A 23,665-nucleotide genomic window follows, 5' to 3' on the forward strand; every position below is an offset into this window, starting at 1 on the left:
CTACAATGCCCAGTGTGCACTGCGCCCCTCCCTGTGAAAGGAATAGCGTCTTCCAAAAGCACAGAGCAAAATTGCATTTTTTTCCTACCATAATGGCATTAGCTTTTCAAAATAGCAAGATAGGACTGAGGTTGAACATCGGCGAACTGGCCCTTTAAAACTTATGTTGCTATGTGTGTGATGATTGATAGAGGCATAGATTTGCTAACACAATCGCCATAACAACTTTGTTTGGTGATAACGTGAGTTTACATGTTTTTTTACATTGTGTTTAAGTTGTCTAAAAAGGAATATACGAAGTTTTATATAACGTCTATAATGATGAAAATGGCCAATAAGACTGTTCATATGACAACAGTTTAAAAAAAGTGACCTATCATTAATTTCTGCCTTCCAAAGCTAAATGAATTTTCTGTTCAAATCAGTTTCACAAACATGATGCTCTAAGATAATAACTTACCTCTCAACATCAGAACAGAAATGAAGAGGCTCTGCTTTTCCAATTCAAAAATCTCATCTCAATTCATTACATAACACCTTTATAACTGACAGGCTCCAGGAGGCATTCTGCAGCCGGCGCTCACTAAAGAGCCAGAGCAGCAGAATAATAAGATATCTGACTGTACAGTGTTTGGTGCAGCATGCATTGTGCTGCACTAAGGAAAATGTAATCGGATAAAACAAAGTTTTGTGAAGTTCCCCTTACCTGAAAATGCGATCAGAGGGTTGTTCCCCCATCACAAGATCAAAACCACGCTGGAAGATGGTGTAAGGCCAGGGACTGGCATGAAAAGGGGAGCAGATCAGAGGGAGAGACAAAAGAGAGGGGGGAGAATAAAACTGTGTTAAAATCAAAGCAAAAGAAGCGGTAACATTTTCAGTGAACCCACCAGCCTAATCTAAACCCCCCAAAATCACAAGCCATGTCGATGTCTGACTTCAACTCAGTCCCTTCCAGAGCCTCTCGAATCACAAGCAGCATTACGATGTGTGCTGGGTGTAAACATGCTGATTGAAAAATGTGTTCCCCAGCAGCTGACATGCAATGTGACTTTGGCTCATATCTATTTACCAGGGGAGGGGATAACAGAGGATGACAGGAGGAGACAGAATGGGAGAAAGAGACACAGAGTAGGAGGGCGAGACAGAGGGTGACGGAGAGAGCAGACGATGAAAAAAGAGATACAAAGAGAGAGAGAGGGGGAGAGAGAGAGGGGAACATCGAGGGGACGAGACAGATGCCAAGAGGCAGAAGTGAGAGAGGGAGAATGATGGAGATTAATGGGGAGTGGCAGCTCGGGGACTAAACAGTCTGCAAAGTGAGAGTGTAAGGAGGAGAAGTGACAGGGGCCCGATGTCATTCTGAGCAAACTCCCACACTACTGTAAGCCAAAAAGAACATCGAGGAAGAGGGGAGCGGCTTCCATGCCACGGGCTGAGGTCATTAAACATTTAAGTCACCCCGGGGTGCCCGCTGTGTCACACGGCGACAGGGACAAAAGGAGGCCACAAGGGAAATGAGACACAGAGGTGCACAGTTGGATGGACTGAGGGGAGAAGTTCTGATGTAGACCAAATGTGGAACATAAAAAATAAAAAAGCACATTTTGAACAGGCTGGCAGTCAAACTAAAATGGCACGCTTCATCTGCACACAGGAATTATGTTCTCCTATCAAATTTACCCATCTGTGACAACCCTCCCTGCCCCGTCTGCACGTTAGGGGTCAGGTACACGCGTTTTAGGATGTAAACTTCAGGTTGCATCACGCACATGCAGCACCACACTTGATGGATCTCTTCTAAAGTGAGCAGAGCTTTCTGGAACAGTTGCACCCCTTCATACACACCCTAAGTGGTCACCCAGTGGTTGGCACTGAGGCTGTAATGTTAGCCAAATGTCAAGGACTTTTTAACAAGCGGATGTGAACCCAATTAAGCACTTATATAACTTCCTTGGACGGGGTCTGAAGCAGCATTTTTCAATGCCAAGAGATATCAAGTCATCACTTGGAATCATTAGTTTAATATATAAGTGACCTTGCACCCAAAGAGATGAGCAAACCAAAGGGAATGATAAAGCACCCGAAACTTTACTGACTCATCATTGGCCTGAAAGTGATTTATTATTTTTATAGTTCAATTCCATCAAACCGTCTTTTTAGGCTGACGACTGAACTTATCTTTGATTTAGATGTGCTCAATAAATTTCAGTCAAAGATCAAGTTAGTCATCGTGGGGAGTACAAGCGATGAAAGTCGTGGCTCTTAAGGAGCTTTGTCAAATGGTGTTTGACAAAGCTGCGGTTGCGTTAAGGGAATTGTTGGATTAAGCTTTTTGGAGTGTGACTGTATCAAAAGATGGACAACATGACAGCTCCCCAAAAGTGCAGTCAAAACCTCCACAACGCCCCCTGCCGACTGGCTGCAGTACAGGTCATAAAGCCCGCCTCCTCCATGTTAACAGATGGGACGTGAGTCAAACTATAAAATCCAAATACACACATGAATATTTTTTTCTCAAAAACGTTATTTCTGTCATTACAGTAAGTTATTATCATGCTGATTCATGCCAAAGGTTTTTTTTAGAAGTGTATAATTATTTAATTGATGCTAAAAAAAAGGGGGTGGGGGTGTGATGTCATGATTGACAGCTCTGTTGACAAATCTGGCTCCTGCAGCGTTCTGTTGCCGAAAAGCAGAACAGAGGAGGAACGGCGAGAGGAGACGTTAAGCAATAACTACAGTCATTGAACTTTCCATAACCTTGAATATCTGCATCACCAATCGTCATTGAGTGTGACCCATACTCATAGTTAGAGCAGTGGCTCTCAAACTGGGGGTCCGCAAACCATAGCCTGGGGTTACGTGAAATAATGATTATACATTTATAATAAATTATATGCTTTATCATTAGAAACTGCATGTCTACAGATGAGGACCATTTGTGCCAATGAAACAAGCATGTTGTGTCCATTACTGCCACCCACGTTATCTTTGGACCAACAGAAACTGATCTGATTGTGATACATCACGTCAATCTGTCATGAATCAACTCACTCAGGTCGCAGCAAAGCGTTCCTCCGGCTGTCTTGCTGCTGTTAATATTTTGAAAGCTTTTACGATCAATTACTTGAAAAGTATAAATGCTGTCAAGTTGAGTCCACAAGCAGTTTGAATAAAATGAGCCCCTGTTTTAAAGTATAAGTGGTATGAACATGATTCAATTGGAAATGTTTTTCTGTTTATCACTATGAAACAGGTCTGAAGTATTTAGGTTGATAAGTTTTACAATACAATTAGTTCCAATGGCTTCTAAGAGTGCAAATGGTTGTAAGCAAATGCTTAATCGTTGTTACAATTATGAGGGGGTCCTTGGAAAAAGTTTGAGAACCGTGAGTTAGAGTTTCTCAGCCAGTGATGCTTCTCTGTTTTATATTTATTTTTTTATAATCTCTTTTGTGATTCCACCACTTCATTGAGGGGTAATATTTAATTGCCGGATTGCCCTCTTTAATTATTCACAAACAGAAAGCAAAGCACAGCAATGCACTACAGTCAGCCAGGCAGTGCGGTCTGGTTTGGTAATTACTTTTAGGGCTTTACGCCATTAAGTCAATTCAAAGTAGGTCTAATGTATTTGAGCACATATAAAAAAAGTGTTCAAAGTGCTTAAAGAGAGTTTAATTAAAATTTAATAATCACAGCATAATTAAAAGGTAAACAACTTGAAGACTGTGAAGGCCACAGCCTCACAAACTCCACCTACACGCTCTCATCTCTTTAGTAGTCTTACTGACACGTTAATTATCATTCGAATTTGATTTAGAATTACTTAATTTTTTTATTTAACCTCATGCCGTTCTACATTTTAATACTGTAGAGTTAGACACATTTCTGTTATTAATCATGTGTTACTTTGTTTGAGTTCCTGTTGTTGTCACTTCCTGGTCAGTCAGAAGGTGTGGCTGAAAGCTGAGGACACTTTTATGCAGGAGCCAGCTCATTGGGGAAAAAAATAAATGCTCCAGTGTCACGGGGGGATTAGATTGCAGACGCCATCCTCACAACAATCAACGTTACCGAAGCTCAACAACAGCACCGGTAGCTAACAGGATTGCAAACTCGACATGGCGAAAAGGCTTTTATTACTATATTATTACAGGGCACTTTTCCCCCTCAGGGATACCCCCAAGAACAGACTGCTTCCTATATTCCGGTGTGACTTGTTAGCTGTGTCCCAATCCACGGGCTGCAGCCTTCGAAGGAGGCGCTCCACGGAGGATGCGCCATTCATAGCCCGCGTAGGCCGCTGAAGCCGAACTGAAACGAGACGGTCTGGTCTACCCTTGCGTCACCAAACGCCGCTCCTGTCGCCTAGCAACAGGTAGCTAGCGGGCTAACTAGCTAGCAATACTAACGTCACGTTAGTTAACCTATTTTAAAAACAATTCATTTCATTGCATCTAGGGATACGGTGGGCCGCAAAGGATGCACTCAATGGATCCTTCGCGGCCGGGGAAACGGAGGAAGCATTTGTCGGCCGCATCTGAAGGAATCTTCGAATTGGGACAGCCTTCGACGCGGTTCTGTGACGCGATCGGCCTTCAAATACGGCCTTCGGAGGCTACAGCCCCTGGATTGGGACACAGCACACGGGCGGCTGTGGCCCAGTGGTAGAGTCGGTCGTCTTTCAATCGGAAGGTCGGAGGTTCAATCCCCAGCTCCGTCAGGCTACATGTCGAAGTGTCCTTGGGCAAGACACTGAACCCCAAATTGCTCCCGGTGGCATAGCCAACGGGTATGAATGTGATATCTGATTGACAGTTGGGCACTTTACGTAGCAGCCTCTGCCATCAGTGTGTGAATGGGTGAATGTGATATGTAGTGTAAAAGCAGCTTTGAGTGGTCGCAAAGACTAGAAAAGCGCTATATAAGTACAGTCCATTTACCATTTACAGCTAAAGTCCGGATTTTACGGTAGTTGTAGTTGGTCTTTGTTTTTACCCTTTGTGTATTATTTGGTTTGTTTGCAATTTGCTGTATATGTTCCCATGTGTCTCCCTTTTGGTAGGTCAGCTTGTTCAGGCCACACCTTGTTATTTTGGCATGTTATGTACTGTGTTCGTTTCTTGGGACTACGTGTTATAATATTGGTTAGTAAATTATATAAATAAATGTATACATTTTGGTAAAATATAAAAGCCAAATTTTCATCATAAAACAGATTAAAAAAGGGGTTTCTAAGTTGGTGGTTGATGGATAAGATTTAACATTAAAGGCAGACGGTTCCAAAGTGTGGAAGCAGCAATGGAAAAGCTCAGTCACCTGTCAACTTTGACTGGGAGCATGACATGCTGAGGAGCATCTGATCAGAGGGTCTGGGGGTGTTGAGCATACAAGAGGGAATAGGATCAGATATACACAGCTGCCAGTCAACGCAGAGCTTTTAAAGCGCACAGCAGAAACTTTAAACAATTTATTTTCCAAAGCGAACCAGTAAAAGAGTCTCTGTGCTCCATTTAAAACCAGGTGCAGGTTGCTTTTTGAAGACTCCCACAGGTCTCCAGATCCCTCAGAGTTTTGATTTCACAGTCAAAATCCAGGAAAAGGGAGCTATTAGTGACATCATTTATCTGTTTGTCAAATTTTATATCAGAGTCAAATCTGACGCCTATATTTCTCACATAGTTGTGGCCATTTAAAGGCTCAATTGTTGGTTATCCAGCATTCTTCATCCTCAAGACAGCTTTAAAGAGACTTTATTTATAACCATTATGACGTAAACACATCAGAATCTGTATGAATTTATACTTCTATCTTAAATACACATTTTATTAGGAGCAAAAAACAATTTGCTGAGCACTATCTCTTTATGTATACCAATCAGTTACAAATAAATCAGTGTAGTTTTAATGTTCCTGCTGTTTATTCTCATTCAGAATATTAATTGTTAGTGTAAACATCAGCGTTCTTTATGATGTATCTCCACAACCGAACACATGACCTTGTTTGAAGTGTAGGAGAATTCCCTTGTCATTAATGACTTCATTAATCAGCAATCATAAACCATCACGAGTTGATTATCATAACTCACCCCTGATTGGGCCCCCACTCACTGCGGATGCAGAGGTGCTTGTGGACCGGATCCTTCATGTAGCCATCAAGGCACAGGCACTCTCCTGCAAACAGACAGGCGGGGATTCAATCATGTGTTCATTATCGTCAAGCCTTCTCTAATTCATTGGAGAGTTGCCTTTGCTCCTCTCCTTTTATTTTACTCCATGAGAGCTTTTAAAAAGATGATCCTCTTCAGGCAGTAAGAGAACTCTTCATCAGCATTTTTAATGATGTAGTCAGTTTTTTTTTTGTTACTGCTATATAAGCTTTATTTTGGTTTTATTTCTCAGCAAAAGCTTACAAAGTTTTCCAGCAGGATCCTTTTACATAATCGCTTTCAAACAATGCAGCTGCTCCTAAAATGGCAACTCATGGCCAATGGCAATTTATGCTTCCCTCTGTGCATCGTGCCAGTGGATGGTTTCCTAACATGTTTGAGAAGGGCACAATGAATGAAACACTGGCTCACTGCCACACTGTGATGACGACGACGACAAAGTACTTTATTTATCCCAGAGGGGAAATCATTATTATATTATCACATGGAAAGCTTCCTGTATAATCTTAAATTAATGGCCTCACGCTGCAGGATGTTTACTTTTTGTTTGTTTTTTTTCTAACCTCAAGCACAATCTATCTTAAATCTCTTCATATATTTTGAAAAGTCCTTTTTTGGTCCTACTTAGTAAAATGGAAAAAAACAATTGTATGTCTGTAAGAAATCGTATACTATATAACATACTACATATTGCGTTCAGCAGTAGTATGTAGTAAGGAGGAGCTTTTTAAATTCATTTTGCAGTATGCTGCCAGGCGCCAGTTTCTGGTTTTGGACAAAAGCAAACTGCTGCTTCTTTAGCTATAGCGCCCCCTTCTGCTGGAATGCTGCTGCTGTCCGTCACTTCATCTGCCGCTGTGACGTTCCACCGCTTTGCATTGTGGGATACAGTAGGCGAGGTAGACTGGTCCGATTTTCTCTGAATCAGTACGACATCCGGGCATTTTTGGCATACTGCACATTTTGCCTTGTTTGCAAACTACATACTGCGTTTTGGCCAAATCAGTACGTACTGCTAGCATAGTATGGCATTTCGAACACAGCATTAGTGTCTGGTCAAACCAGTAGTAAGGATTGCTAACGTGGCTAACAAATGAGCAAGTTCACTTGATAAAAGTCAGTTAGCACGCCAGCTAATGTCTTGCTGATTAGTGCTCGAATCTTTTTGGATTAGCTAACAAGTAAGCAGTTAACCTGTCAGTTCGGTTAGTTTCCAAGCCAAAAATTATTAATAAGGTGCTAGCTAGTTTTAGGACAAGTCGAGTCCCCAATCCAATGGTGGAAAAAAAATCAGACTATAGCATTTCAGCTTCTTTCTTTTCTTACCATCTTTGATCTAAATTATCTAACCAATTCTGTTTCACAAGCAGATGTTTATCTCAGTAAAATTAAACATATTGTAAAATTAAAACACATTCAAATGTTCTCATCAAGACCAAAATCAGGAACAAGGAACAGATGCTCAGACCTTATAAGAAAAATTACTCAATTTCCTATCTTACTGCTAAATCTAGATTATATAAAGTTCAACTTTTCAGCTCCACGATGCGATCATCATGTTTTTCTATTGTGACATAGTCTTCCACTCGTAAACACACAACTGTTAATGAATCTGTGTTTTTGTATCATTCCTAAAAAATTACTCATCAAACCACTTTGTTACTTTTCAATTTGATGTCCATTTTATTTGCTTAAACTTTACCATTTTCTGATAGCAGTGGAAACTACTACTTTGTTGTTGGCCTTTTCACTTCCTGGAGCAGAATTGCAAAAAGACTGCCAGACAATGTTAAAGTAAATACTGGAGTTAACTCTGAATCATTACTCCAAATGTCTAAATGTAATAGACTGAGTTTGTTTAAGTGTTTTTCACAGTTATCTGACTGGTCCCATTGGCTGAATAACATCCTCTACCTAAATAGGAAGTGATTAGATCAGTGATTAGTCTAATGAATAGACACTTGGCACTATCATTATTTACCAAAGCAGAGCTTGTCTGGGACTGCGAATTCACAAAATCCACTTATCACTCAGGCCTAAGGCAACGTTTTGGGGAGATTGTTAAGAGGATCACATGCAACACTGCTCAACTGTACTGCCTACAAATGGAGCCACTGTGATCTAAAAGTGTTTGTAAAGCCTGGGTTTAGGACCCCGAGTGGGACCATTTCAGATGAGACAGGGTCGCTGAATATTTCGATGACTAAGTGACTAATTATGTGTCTGATAAATTAAAAAAATATATCTGAAATGTCCTCACCAATGGGAATAGCACCATTGTGCGGTGGATGAATATGGATTCAGTGCATGCTCTGCGCTGGCATCCTCATGATAAGTGAAGCCTTTTAGCAAAGCACAGCGAAGCATCGGCTTTTTGTTCTGCCGTCAGCTCCCAGGAGACACGTTGGCCTTGACTTTGCCCACTATGATTGATGGGGCCTCACCTTTGGTTTCCAGAGTTACTCAGGAGTAACATGTACAACATGCTCTGCTCATGCTCTATAGGAGGTAAGCGAAGGGCACAGGCTCTGGGCTTTATACACCGCTGTTAATGGAAAAGGTCAACTGTCAGTACCTGCCAGGCTTAAAGGAAATCACATTCACTCATTTCCCTGCTCGTGTTAGTGGAATAGAAAGGAAAGGTAATCTGTGATTTGAGGTTTGCTAGATTTGATGGCACACTTTTATGAAAGGACACATTTGGTATCTCTGGAGTCCATGTCAGCTCTGAGATGAGGAACAGTTAAAGGGATAGTTTGGATTTTTTGAGTCACCCTGAAACAGCTACTAGGTCGGCTTACCTGAGAGACCGGCCTGCCGCAGGCGTAGTGATACTGGATTGTCCGAGAGAGAAAATAGTGCCAAAAATTACGGCGCAGTATATGAAATCGGCAGACGGTGATTTTGTGTTGGAAATGGATCACCTTTTCCTCTGTGTTGTTTTTGTAGCGTAAAACTTTTTGGTTTCATGACCCTGGCATCTCACCGGAACTACTTATTCTATGTTCGGCACCGGATAGAAATCCGACCACGGGACTCGGTGAGTAAGCTAATAGCTTTGCATCCGCTACGCTACTGGCAAGTATTTCATACAACTGGGGTCAAAAAATCCGAACTATCCCTTTAAGCTCAAGCTCAAGATCTAAATGGGTTTTAATGAGAGACTGAAGAGCTGAATCCTAAATTCACAGAAGAGAAAGACGCACAGAAGAAGTGTGGACTTTTTCCAATTAATACTGCTGTTCAGCGATCCGTACATCCAACTGTAAACGCTCTACAAACATTCAACATCCACATGACTGAACAATGCAGACATTTGTGTGCTTCAGTTGTTTGAGGTGTTTAGCCAAAAAGTAAGTGAAGGAGGATGAGGTAGAAGAAAATGCTTTTTGTTACAGTCAACTCAGCAGTTGAAACATCTTGTAGCGGCTTAAATTTCACAGATAAAATAGCTACAAGGCTCATGTACAGATGAGAGACTGTTTGAAGTCTAGCTTTTTGTAGTAAAGTTCAGCTTTGCCTGTTGAGACCAGATCAGACCAGAACAAGTAAGTGCAAGTGAAAAACCGCACAGCTCAAGGGATCTGCATTAGAGGTCAACCCCAGTTTATTATGTTTTCTCTGCTTACTTTTTGCCATCATGTCTAACCATAATGATGATATTATACTCACTAAAGTAACTGGTCAATCACAGAGTGAATCCTTATGACTGGGTTTTTGTCAAGCTAACATTTTTACCAGATGATCTGCACCAGTAAATTGAAATAAAAGACTGGGCCACTACCTGTTACTGGTCCATGCAGTGTTGGCCTGCAGGTTTGAGTTGGATATTTTTAACTTGGATGTTTAACCAGTAGACTGAATCTTGGTCTGAAATCATTTGCCTTGTCTTGTTTAAGAATAAGGCCAGTCACAGTATTACCCTGTGAGACTGTTACTTAGCTTGCTGGTCCCAGGAGCCAACAGCTTTGACAATTCTTTAGAAGGAAAGGAAACTTGATATCAAAAGCATGCACCCTGACAGGTTGGTAGAAGTCTCCACTGTGTCATCCTGAATTTGGTTTGTAAAACTTGAAAGATATTTAGACCAATCTCAGGTTGTGGACGGACTGTTTTCTCTGGGATTTGTTCAAAAGCATTCTTTTTATATTTAGAGTTGCACTACCAGATCTTAGCAGTTCCCGATATAATTGGTGGCATAATCTAAGAAAATATGCTAAATTGTTTTGACACTATTACTTCCCTTCAACAGCTTTAAGCAGGCACATCTGCCGGATTTATAGCAGCATAGCAGTAAACTCCCAATGTAGAGAGCCACCATACACATAAATGGAACCCAACAGCTACACATACACTCACTGGCCACTTCATTAGGTACAACCTGAAAAATCTAATGTAATCCAACACACCAGCTCAGCCGTAAGATTTCCTTAAATGTTGCCTGTAATGTAAAGGCTTTTTTCTAAGCAGTCATAGAGGTGTTAGTTCAATGATATTTCAGCATCAAGCTCATAATTGGTGGTGGGGCTGTACTGAGCTGCATTATATTCAGAGGTATTTCTAATACTCTGGCCCCCTCATGTACGTATGAATACGGAGGACAAAAAAATTGAGACACATCTCAATATAATTTAGTTCAGTACAACACCACCTTTAACTATGGCCTCAGTAATAAACATGATTGAATTAACACACTTTCGACTCTCAACAAAACAAATGTCAACAAAAACTAAACTTCATAAAAGCAGAATCCATGGCAGTGCTGTTGTATTGAACTGCATTAGATTGTATAGGTGTGCCTAATGAAGTGGCCGGTGAGTGTTGATACCACAGAGACATGTCGGTAGCAGTATATTTTAAAACTACATGTAACAAAAGATTTTGGTACAGGCTATTTTTAAACTGTACCATAAAATAGTTTCTCCATCTGAGAGCAGTAGTTAGTATATTTCAAATCATCATTCTAGGGATCATTTTGAGAAATGCTTGTTTGCTAAAATAAATAATATTAACAATACAGTATATTGGCTTAGATCATTTTTTATCTTTTCTTAAATAAACCTTCTGTAATTATATATTACTCAGTGCCCAGTGATTACTGTTAGTTGAAGTTGAAACAATAGCATGACTTGTTAAGCGACTTTATTCAGCATATGCTCTGCCCTACCCTACTGTTCACCGTCACCCGGCCCTCATTCAAACACACACCTTTAGCAGAACTCCCAGCATGCAGGTAATGTAGCGCTGAACATAATTGCTACTTTGCTGCCTTGTTAAATGTGCAGTGAAAGAACTGAAATGTTTGGCAGTTTTACCTGTTGAATGACAAAAAAATAAATAATAATAAATAAAAGAGTAATGCGGGAGCAGCAATGAAATGACAGGAGGTGTAGCTTTTCATTTAGATTAGTTGCATGGCTGCTGAACAATGCTAACCGCCTCATCTTGTTTTAATTGCTATTTCATCACACTCTAAGGTCACAGCACGCAGCTCCAACTTGTTTTACACTTACAAGGTGTTACATTCCATAATTACTTAATATAACAGGCGCTGAGCCAGTTTCTAATCTTCACACTTTATTTTCATCACATTCCACGCAGCTACTTGTCACCGTCTTCAACACATAGATATGAATTGTGTTTATGGCCATCAGGCTGAGCCAAACGTACAGACGGCCCTTAAATAGCCTGAAACTCGGGACGCAGCAACGTCGGCACTAGAAGTATGTTCTTTTCTTCATGCACTGTTGTGACACTTGTGCGCAGAATCATACGCTCCATCAGGCAGATATCTGCGTATTAATAAAGCGGATAAGTTGCAATGTGGAAACATGTGTCTCCACAGGCAAAACATGTCTCTTTGTGTTTAACCCTTTGAACTCTGCAACAGAAATGAGCATGCCAGGACATACTGTATGTCGGTGTTTTTGCTTATCATGATCTCATTTATTTTAGTACCTTCAAATGTGTCTGGAAAACCTAAGCCAAGAGGTTATGTGAATCAATAAACCGTAGCCGTCAAAGAACTGAAATTGTGTTGTTTATCTGACTTTTATTTTCATTAGATTTGCTAAATAAACACAAAATAATTCTAAATGAAAATCCTAGAAAAATTAATATTTCTTGCCAAAATATTTCTTAACACTTCAGAAGTTATTTGAACTCAGATTATCTTTTATGTTTGAGATGAGAGTCATCTGCAATTGAAATAAAGTGTTTACGTATAGCGATTTAATTTTTTTGTTGAGCATCTTTAAAGACGTCTTTAAACCTTGAAGATTTCACTTTCGTTCTCTTTGGCGACAACTATAAATACCTATATAAACGGTAATTGCGAGAGCACACTTCCCAGATATCCAGACAGTGTTGCATGTGTGACGTCCACGGTTGGCTCTGGTTGTAACTCTTGATTTTCCTCGCTGACGGTCGCTTTCCTTTTCAGACTGTTTGCCTTCATCCGAGCGTTGAATTTGTTTCTTTTTCTTTGGATTTTCACTTAATTTTCAAGTTGTATCTGTAGTCATCCATCTTTTCTTTGTTTGTTCAGCCATAGTAGATTACTGTTTACTCGCAACACTTGCAGAGAGCGGAAAAGCAGCCGCTTAGCTCCGCCTACCCTCTCTGGCAGACCAACCACTGCTGGCTGAAAACGCGTCACTAACTGGGCGCCGCTTGAGATTTTTTCCACGAAAGTCCCCACAGACACCCAGTCTGTAATACTGCAAATGCAAAGACTTTCATCAGTGGGCTATAGCCTCAATCACCATCATGTTACCTCATTCGGCGATAGATAGTGACTTAACAGACATTTATTTCAATGAAAATCTTCAAGATTACTTTAAACGCCTCATAACCTTAGAATCTGTACAACCCAAGCTGAAAGTTTATGTATTGTAATTGTTTTACAATAAAAACTACATTAGTCTGATTCATATTTTGATTAGATTTTGATAATAAACAGACACAAATTATTGATCCAAAATAGTTCTTAATGTAGAAATATACTATGGAGCAGAGTGAAAAAGGCACAGTGATACTTTCATCTGCTATTAAAATGCACTGTGTGCATTGTTGCTTTTGCTTATTGTAATGTCATTTTGTTGGAATATCTTCAAACGCTTCTTATCTTTAGAATCTGTACAAGCTAAGCTAAAAGCTTATGGACATTCATAAACCATAATAGATAACAAAAGCATTGACATTGTGTTCTAATAAAAAAAACTGACAATCTAAATTGTATTTATCAGTTTTTGCTCAGAAACACATATTCATCCAAAACAATTGTAAATGAAGAAACATGAACAAAATATTTTTAACACTTTTTTTTTTAGCTTTTGTGATATTCCCATTTTGATGAGTGGAAAGGCATTTTGATAGTTTAATCTACATTAGAGTTACAGTGGCTGCATTGTCGTTTTTTACTGTGATGTCATTTCTTTGAGACTCTTTAAAGAGTTAATAAAGTTTCGTCTACTCAAGGTGTTGAAAAAGGCCCACAGAAAACCACACCCAACGCACCCGAGTGAGTGGCTCTGCAAGAGGAGAAGAGCCACGCATTGAAACCTCCGCCGTCTCTTTGAATGTCTTGCACAAGCAGATATTGTCGCAGACCATTCCAGCTTTCATCAGTATCTCCTCTAGCAGAAATGAGGATTGGATTTAAGCTATCCATAGCACCTCTGCAATCTCCCTGCAGCCCACACACACTTCCACTCACTGCCATGTGCACACACCCTCACACTGACAAACACACATACATTAGCACACATATGCATCGCTTTCATTACCAATGCATTATATGAAAAATATAATGCAATAACAGAAGCCTTTCTTCCAGTCCTGCCGGTCCATATATCTTTTCAGGAGCGAGGATCGTGCAGATTTGGACGTGTGGGTGAGTCTCAGATATCATTCCAAGACAGGCAGGCATGAGCCACACTGGTCTGGCTTTTTGATTCATTTAAAGGTCTCAGAGCTCACTCTGTATCGCCCAGGGGAGAGTGAGGCTGCTGAATAATGGATGCAAAACAAGGAAGACACTTCCCTCTCTTTAAATGTGAGATTTCTAACCGCTTTTATAATTTGAGTGACACGCTGGCAGACTTTCCAAGAAGCGAGAGAAAATTGAAATGATTCATTTCGGACTCTACTTTTTGTTTTTATACATTGGGGACATGTAATCAAATATGGATACATTAGTCTGATATGAACAGGTAATGCAATCTGAACAGAATCTAAAGGTTTAAAGTATTATTCCCGAAGCCCTGTTTCTGTTTTGTCTCCTACTTCTTGGCACCCGGAGGAAGGTAAACACAGATGTGTCAGTGCGCATGCGTTTTCTTGCTAATTCAGCTAGCAGAACAGCAGAGAGGACAGCTTTTACATTGTGGAAATATTCACATTATTTTGAATTATTGGGCGAAAGCGACAAGAACAACATGACGGTGAAATACAAGCTGTGTCTGGAGGATAAGTGCTCGTCAGCTGGGAAGAGCTCGACTTAAAATCTGAAGAAGCATCTGCAACTAAACACAGCTCCACAACACTGGTGGGACTAAGAGCCTGTGTTGTATGTCATGGAAACAGCTGTGCCTAATACTGTATGCCTCTGCCCGGTTCACTGTCACATTGTTAGCACAATAAAGAGCTGTAAACGTTATATTGTGTCTGTCATTCCTGTTATTAGGCTGCAGAGTTACAGATTACGGGCTGTAAACGAGGCTATGCAATGACGGTAGAGTCAATTCATTCCAAGGTGGACGTACAGTAGGCTACATGCCGTTCTGAGCCATAAAGGGGTTTTAATTTTTGGTAAGGCAAAAGTAATCTAACACATTACTTTTCTCAGTAGGTAATGAAGTAACGTATCAACTTTTAAAGTAATACCCTAACCCTAACCCTAACCCTTTTTATGTTTTATTAATTTCACTGTGTTTTTATTTGAGCTTTTTTTAATTCACTTCGCAGCAATTTGGTCAACTTTGCTGATTTAAAAAATAAAGTAGATTGAAAAGGATTGGAAGTATGACTCAATGTAAACTTTGTGTTGTTTTTTTGGAGGTTGGGGTTCAGATAGCAATCATGTTTTACGACATGATATTTAATCCATGTTTGAAATAATCCAGTTTGTATTTTATTTTTGTATATTTGATGAATATTTTAACTCATTCCTTTACATGTGTGGATTTTAATAGCAGCAGAAACCAGGTTGACACACAAAAAATGCTGTAAAAATACTTTTAAGCCTCAGTCACTTCCTGTACAAATCCAAATACAGAAATGTAGCTCAGTGTAAATTCAAGGAGGAAGACTGTTTCAGACTCATTCATTCATGTCACGTCTCTCTCTCTCTCCCCCTCTCTGTCTGGTGATCAGCTGATCATGGGCGTTTACTGTTTAAGTACTAAACCAACCAGATTTAGCCCTGACTTCTGTCGACCAATCATCCTGCTGCTGTCAGAATTTAAATCTGTTCTCCTCTCTTCGCTGTCAGTCTGTCGTTCCAGTTGATCAGTGCGACCCTCCTCCACCCCATTCACCTCCAATCCCCCTCATCAGTGTCCTCAGCTCGTCCTGCATCCTCTCACCACCAGTGTCTACACTCCTATTCTATCCTGCTCTCGGCCTCACTAACCCTTCGAGTACATGAAGACATCACAATGGAGTCCAAAGACTTTGCAAATTTATCATCTTTCCATACTAAATAATTGTTCACTCATTATGAAGTCTCTCCAGGTAGAAATATATTCTTTACGGTAGGAACATTCACAGATAGCAGCTACGTTGGCCCCTCTCGTCTCCATACCGCTGATTCTTTATCAGTCAGTACAAGAAAGTTGAAGCATTCTGTCAGAAAAGAACTAATTTAAAGTTTTGTTGTCTCTTAGCCTTTGTTATGTTGTCGACAGCTTTATATTTTCTAAATTAGCACTATTTTTGTTGCAGAGGGCGTTTATTGTAGGCGAGGCAGAAGTCTACTGTTGACACCTCCACAGGGACAGAGCATGAGTCATATTGAGCGTCTTACTTTGAAAATCCTTTCTGATCAAAATGGTGAAAAAATGTTCAGAACAGACAGGAAATCATTTAAATGATCATATTGTGTCATAAAACGTTAGAACTCTGAAGCTCATTTCTTGAACAATTATAAGAAGAGTTTGAAAATAATTACACCACAGGGGCTTTAAACATATCCTGCATGCTTACATGTATGCACGACATGTTTGGAGTGAGATGTAGCTGCAGCTATGAGGACTTTTCAGGCTAAATTGTGCTTTCCTTGTTAAAACAGAAAGCTGTATTATATTATTCTGTTTTACAGACTCCCGCTTTCTTTGGCGGCGAGGAAGATCAAAATGTATTCACTGGCAGAGAGAGTTATAAAGAGCTTGTTAAACAACAAAATGTTCTACTATTCTGTTTTATCAGCATACTCTTCTCATCATGTGGAATTTGAATGTGGTCTGAGGCTTGAATAAAACATTATGTACAGTAGCTGCACACTGCATTATTTCTAAGTTTGTGTAAGTGTTTTATTTCATATCAAAAGTAGCTAAACATGTACTTTGATTTTTGTTTTCATGCTTGCTGGCTTTAGTTTCTAATATCAAAAAACAGTTTTTTTTAAACAAATAGGTCCAATTGATTTTAAAGCATCATGTTTGATTTCTTTTTTTTACCCAGGATGCATCATGCTTTAAATCTGTCAGTCAAGCCATTAAAGCTGAGTGATTGCTTTCAAACCACCAGCTGCATTTTACATCAATGTGTCTCGTTTAGGTATTCAGTTTACAGCCTCTGCAAGCAATTTCATAACAAGTGCAAAGATATAAATTGTAAGCGGTTGTGAGTGGCGAGTTCACAGAGAGCCAGGGAAAGATTAAATGCACAACAATAACGTGCTAAGCAAGCTTTTACGTTTCAATCTGCACTTTTCCAGCATTCAATTCACAAAGAAAAGTGTTTGCATAATCTCGCGACAATCAAAAGTTACTGACATGCCGTTTTTCCTCATTATGCTTCATATTTATCATTTATCATTTCAGACACGTCGTCAAGCTTACAGAACATCTATCCCTCCTTCCAACATATCGTTCAACCATCCAGAGAGGAGCAGTGCTTCATGAGACGCTCTCTTACTGAACAAAATGAAAAATAACAAAAGAAACTAAAACTGTTGTTTTCTGAAATGAAGAGAAAAACGTCAGTTAATATGTTTGATGTTAATGTTATTAACATTATTTAACTATTTGAGATATATTACCATTTGAGTCTGCACCGAATAATAATGAGACATCTGAAAATAGAACTTGTTTCAAATCTCTGGCCTTTGATTAAACTGGTTATTTTTCCCGACTTGTAATTTAGATTCTCTTTAAAACTCCTATTTTAGTTTTAACTTGTTAAGACACAGACTGAACACAATACTGACAACTCTTTATGAGGTCCAAAATAAAAGGAGACCATCACGAATAAGACTGATTGTTCATGTCTGATATTTGTTTAGTTACGTATTCCAGTAACATTTGATTGTCCACTTGTCATGCCCTGGTTTATATCGTCAGTCACCCTTACATGTTGTGTGTAATGCTTTGCTTCCTGCCTTTGTAATTGTGTGCCCCGTCCTTACTGTTTTTTAGTCTCACCTGTGTCTATGTACAGATTCTACATAGTAGAATAGTCTACATAGTAGAATCTGTTGGCAGAGACGTTTGAGCTACGATTAAAGTCCGAGTCATATTGACCAATCACGTATCAGCAGGCTGAAAAACAGTCCATGAGAAGAGCAAAAGCAGACGCAACGTAATGCGCCGTAATGCCATCCTAGCTCCCCATCAGCCTCTTTTTATTAACCTCTATAAACAGACATCTGCATGTAAGTACAGCTAACAATCTGTTCTAGATCTAAAATGTAACTTGAGATGAATTCTGCCGGGAAGTCGTTTATCGCTTACCGCCCGGCACATTCATCGGCGTCCCCAGAGGCTATATCATCTCAGACTGTTGCCGATGGGATCCGAGATTGCCCCGTGTGTATTAGTTCCTCTGTTCCTTCCCTTCTGTGCCAGTTCGTCTTTGTCTATCTTTGTGAAACTTTTTATCAACCCTGTTCCTAGTTTCCTCGTGCTTTTTGACCTTTTTTGCTGTTGTACTTTTCATTTGGATCGTTTGTTGCATGGATTTCAAAGTTAGACTTTTGTTCTTACTTTTTGAATTTGACTTTTTTGTTTAAATAAATCTGCAGTCTGCATCTGGGGAGAGGCCCTTTTTTTCCCAATAAACTCAAACTTGACTTTATTTTTATGTACTGACTTTAAATACATGCCCCCGCTGCTATTGGCTCTGCGCCAGACAAAGCCATTTATAGCATGCAGACTGAAAGTGCTGTTGTTTACAATTTCTACAGACATGATTCACAGTGAGTAGAACGTTTGACAGTTAAAAAGAAGCATCTCTTTTTTCTGTCTGAATTGTTAAAAGTTTGCACTGGAAAACAAAAGCTCCTCACAGTCCCTTTACGTTACAAAATGTGTCCCTGCTTTTACAGCCATTAGACAGACTTAGACATGAGTTAAAATGCCCATAATGCAGTCTGTTGATTAAAATACTTAATCCATTACATAAAATGAAATAAAATAATATAATGTTTTATGTCTGCAGTAAAGTTTCTCTTCAAACTTACTTCACAAAATGTCTCGCAGTTTAAAGTAGGTGTTGTTAACAGACCTGTGGTTTCTTAGAGTACACACTAAGTTGACAGTGGAGACATGCAGACTAATTGATCATCTCCGCAGACATCTCGCCTGAGAAAACAACCGTGAACCACAGTCATGGTCATACCTGAAAACATTTAACCCTCCTGTCGTGTTCGGGTCAAATCTGACCGATTAACAACTTTCATCAATCATAAATATTGTGTTTTACATTTGATTGCCATTTGAAGGCCTTTTGATATCCTCCACACTCGGCATTTCAACACATAAAATTGCTGATCTCCACTTTCATTGACTTTTGAGTGGTCTAGTCAACTTTGTAACACCTGTGGTGTTCCTGGCCAAAAATGAATGGATAGGAAATGAATGGGTAACTTTAGATTATGTTCTTCCATCAGATGGAAAACATCCCCAAACACATCCACACATTCCCCCACATGAACCACACATTTCAGACTGAACAATTTTTGAACCAGATGAAGAGGAGATTGAAGTTGAACCATAGAGTCTCAGAAGTGGAAAACAACATTGATGGATTTTGGAAAACATATTCAGTGTCTATTCTTTGTATTAATTGCAGTTAATCATGTCAACCACCAGTTTGAGACATTGTTTACAGCTTAAAAAGATATTTAATAAAATTTGGTGATGATGAATGGTTTTTGTGTTAATGTAAGAGCATTTAAAACACCAAAGTAAGGGTTGAGAAACGAACACGACAGGAGGGTTAAAGAGGCTTCTTTAAACATTCATATGATCACACATCGCTGTTTGTCTCGTGGCTGAAAATTAAATAACTCTTCGAACCTCAAGAGCCTCGTCTAGACTTCTTTGTTTATTGTAGGATGGGGTAGGAGTTTTGTTTACTGATGTGGCAGGTAAACTTTTAAATACAGCTTTAGAACTACGTAATAAAGTTTAAGATCCTAAAGGCTACTGTGGCTAACATTTTAGCTACTGTTAATGTATTCTCTCAGGAAGTGATGACCAAGTCAAGTCAGGGTTCTGACAGCTTGTTCATATCAACTAATAATTCATAAGGTTTTTACTGCACCAATCCTGGTTCAGTACTGAACTGATAGCTGCTAACGGTATGATCTCTGCTCACCTGTCTCTTGGTCACACTGGTGCTCACAGGGGTCCAGGAGGCGTCGTCCACACAGCTCGTTGACCCAGGGCCCGCTGGCGTTCTGCTGGTAGTACAGAAGGATCTGTGCCGGGTTCAGCCAGTCCGAGGCGTCCAGCTGGCTCCCCTGCAGCAAGATGAACCTCGATCCTGAGGGTGACGGAGGGACGAGGGACGAGGTACGGAAGAGATCAGAAGGGGGTTTGGCAAAGGAGGGAGTGCGACATGGAGGGTGAATACAGAGATGGCAGGTGAAGGGATGGAGAAAAAGCAGGAAAGAGTGAGAAGAGATACAAAAAACAAGCTTTAAAATGTGGCTGACTCTTTAGCACTACATAAAAACCTCAAACAACCTTCTCACCTACAATTGTGACATTAAAAAAACAATGATTATTATTAAGTATCATTAAATGAAGAGCAGCTTTAAAGACATCAACCTTTGACAGCTACTGAACTAAAGGATAAAATCTATTTAAGCAGTGAAAAACATTTTAATGAAACAACAGCTCTAATAAACAGACTAACACGTGTGTGTCGGTTATTATCAGAAACCACAGGCAGCCAGCTGGGGCTTTTATTTTGTTGCCCTGCAGCCAAACACATGTACCAGGAGGACAAAGGCAACTGAGATGAAAAAAAAGAGGCTAGAATTTAGTTCCATTTCCCCTGGGTTTGGATAAATATTTGCTGGGATTAAAATGAGGGAGGCTCAGACAATGTCATAAATTAACAAAGCACATGTCAGCTTAGTGTGGACTGTTGTTAATGTATGCACTGAAGGATTTTGGTGCGCCTTCACTGATAAACCACGTCTTCTGTGTCCTTTCCAATGGTGCACTGGTAAATTACGTTATGGGCTTCTCTCCCTTGCATGTATTTCTTGCTGAGCCAGTGACTTTACATACAGTGTGCATTTAATTCACTTATGTTTAGGATGATTAAATTGGCTACATGCCCTGGTGACTGTAACAGGAAGCTAAGTTGGTTAAAGTTGAAGGTCTGAAAGAAACTTTTCAATCTGTTCAGGGAACTCAGTTTCACCGATAAACATGTCAAAAATGTCACAAGTAATAACAATGGAATCAACAACAATTAATTAACAGTCTCATATTCAGAGCAGTTTGCTCCTCAGCTCCCTGGGAATCTCTCCACAAATTGCTCTCCTCCACCCGGCTTCACAAGTTTGATATTCAAATGTCAGATTAACACATCCTCTGTATGTGCAGAGAGCTCCTAAAGCAGGGGTGGGGGACCTTTTTCTGATCAAGGGCCATTACATGTGCAGCCGCTGTCGACAGTCGAAGCCTGTGGCCGTCTTCCCTTTGCCCATGGACGGTGCTAACACTGCATGAACACAGCCTGAGAGCTTTAATGTGACGAAGGAATATTATTAGGTAATAAATATGAGAGAAACCACGGCCAGTTTAATATCCCAGTAGGAAAATTAGTTCTGGATGTTCTCATGAAGTTCTACAGAGAATAAAAATCACACATTCAATCAAACCTAATATCAGCAGAATTTAAAAAACATATCTAAGACTTTAAAGTGCTCATTTTCTTTCTCTTTGGGATATTCAGACAGTTGGCTCCGGTTGTAACTCTTGATTTTCCTGGCTGACGGTCGCTTTCCTTTTTAGACTGTTTGCCTTCATCTGAGCGTCCAATTTGTTTCTTTTTCTTTGGATTTTCACTTATTTTTGAAGTTGTATCTGTAGTCATCCATCTTTTCTTTGTTTGTTCAGCCATAGTAGATTACTGTTTACTCGCAACACTTGGAGAGAGCGGAAAAGCAGCCGCTTAGCTCTGCCTACCCTCTCTGGCTGACACTGCTGGCTGATGGAGAACGCGTCACTAACTGGGCGCCGCTTGTGATTTTTCACGTAAAAGTTGCAGCAGACACCCAGTCTGTAATTCTGCAAATGCAAAGGCTTTCATCAGTGGACCATAGGCTCAATCACCATTGTGTTACCTCATTCAGAGATAAATAGTGACTTAACAGACATTTATTTACATGAAAATCTTCGAGATCATCACTTTAACCCGTGAATCGTTCCTGTAGTCAGTTCTCTCTGCAAAACACTTCATGACTAGAAAAACAGAAAATAAAAAAAATACAGTCATTAGTCAGTCAAGGGGAGACGGAGGCCCCTGGACACCTCAGCAACACAGCAGGTGTAACTGAGGTTGCTCAGAGTTATCCGCTGTGTTATCTGTGTAAATGAGCTGCAGCACTCAATGACCAAAGGCCCCGTCCATTTGCAAACATGGGATGCACTGGGCATTTGCTAACCCAAGCATATTTAATGACTTGTTGGCAGGCTCTGTGTGCCCTAGTTAGTGCCATCCCCTTTGATGATGCCTCTAAAACTAGAGCACACACTGCAAACGACCGGACACATCTTGTTTGCTTAATTGTGGAGGGTGATAAAAATGGCTAAGAAGCAGTTTCAAACTTAACACACCAATCAGCAACGCTTCTATATTTATGGCACATTTTATGTCCAATTTGATGATGCCTTTGGCTTCCATGGGTGTGGAAGAACAGTGTTTTTGCATCATGAAAATCAAACATGCATTTACTTGCTTCTGGTAAAAAGAAGTTGTTAATTCAGAATATGAAACCGCCAACTTGAGTTAGATATTCGTCATTACTTCGGGTTTGAATCTCTAAGCCAGAAGAAGGGAAACAGGCACCAGGGTTGGAGCTTAGATAGCCAATTTAAGCTACACTGCTGCTCTGCAGTCAGGATCCTAGAATTGCTTTTACATGGATATTTAGCAACATGAAATTAGACTATATAGTAATTTAAAACCCTGCTACTTTAAGCAACTTAAGCACTATAACTATGGGGGGAATAAGACAAAACAGAAGCCTTACTTAGCCAACAGGTCATCAAGCTGAGCAACCTGGTAAACATCAAGTAGCTGGAAGAGGCAGTAAAGTCAATCCAGACACAGTCCCATCTGCCCAAGTGATGTTATGAGCCAATACACTTCAGCGTTGGGTTTTTCAGGTGAATGTTTGTGGGGTTGTGTTGAACCAATTCCAGTGAACACAAATGATCTCCAGGTGGAGCTAGTGGGAGTCTAACAAGGTGGAAATCATCTTGGCTCTTGGTCTAAACACAGCTCAGGCCTACATTTGGATTTTCATTATCCTTCTTATTTAAATGAGCCACAAATTGACTGAAACTAGTATTACTGTCCTAGTTTAGGATTATGGGATCAGAAGCGACAAAGGTCCCCAGCCACTACTGGTATGCGCACTTTATGCGCCTTGAACCACTGGGCCACAGGGACCCCCCCAATAGATGACCAGATGTTATTTTGACCCATCTAAAGACAAGAAACAGAAGGCAATCAAAAAAAATGATTTCCACAAAATACAATATAGGGTGACAAACCTCAGCCACATTGTTATTTTAGACCAGAGCAACAGTTTGCTCTGTGCTTTGTTATGTGAGGTGGAGAGCAGGAGATATTGCTATCCTGCGTAAACAGGCGAACATCTGCAGATGATTACTTTCCCTGATGTAAAAGGCGAGGAGGACGGTGTTACTCTACATGTGCGTGCTTTTCTTCACAGTATTTGAAGGCATACACATGCACAGATGCTGGCATTAATAGCTTCTTTCCCCAGTGGTCGAATCC

At 40.1% G+C, this 23,665-nt stretch overlaps 1 protein-coding gene across 2 annotated transcripts in view; it reads right to left on the reverse strand.

Moving 5' to 3' along the window:
• The window catches only part of astn1 (astrotactin 1), a 440,186-nt gene that overhangs the window by 302,518 nt on the left and 114,003 nt on the right, over positions 1-23,665 (reverse strand). For both annotated transcript variants that reach the window (XM_069684331.1, XM_069684330.1), the window contains exons 8-10: positions 19,997-20,164; positions 6,095-6,179; positions 707-781 (exon numbers count right to left, since the gene is read on the reverse strand). In XM_069684331.1, the coding sequence (XP_069540432.1) occupies positions 707-781; positions 6,095-6,179; positions 19,997-20,164 (328 nt within the window). The remainder of the gene's footprint in view (positions 1-706; positions 782-6,094; positions 6,180-19,996; positions 20,165-23,665) is intronic.

The sequence above is a fragment of the Semicossyphus pulcher genome, unplaced genomic scaffold, assembly GCF_022749685.1.
Source record: "Semicossyphus pulcher isolate SPU_LCO1_2020_fin unplaced genomic scaffold, fSemPul1.0.p SCAF_7, whole genome shotgun sequence".
NCBI classification, from domain to species: Eukaryota; Metazoa; Chordata; class Actinopteri; order Labriformes; family Labridae; genus Semicossyphus; species Semicossyphus pulcher.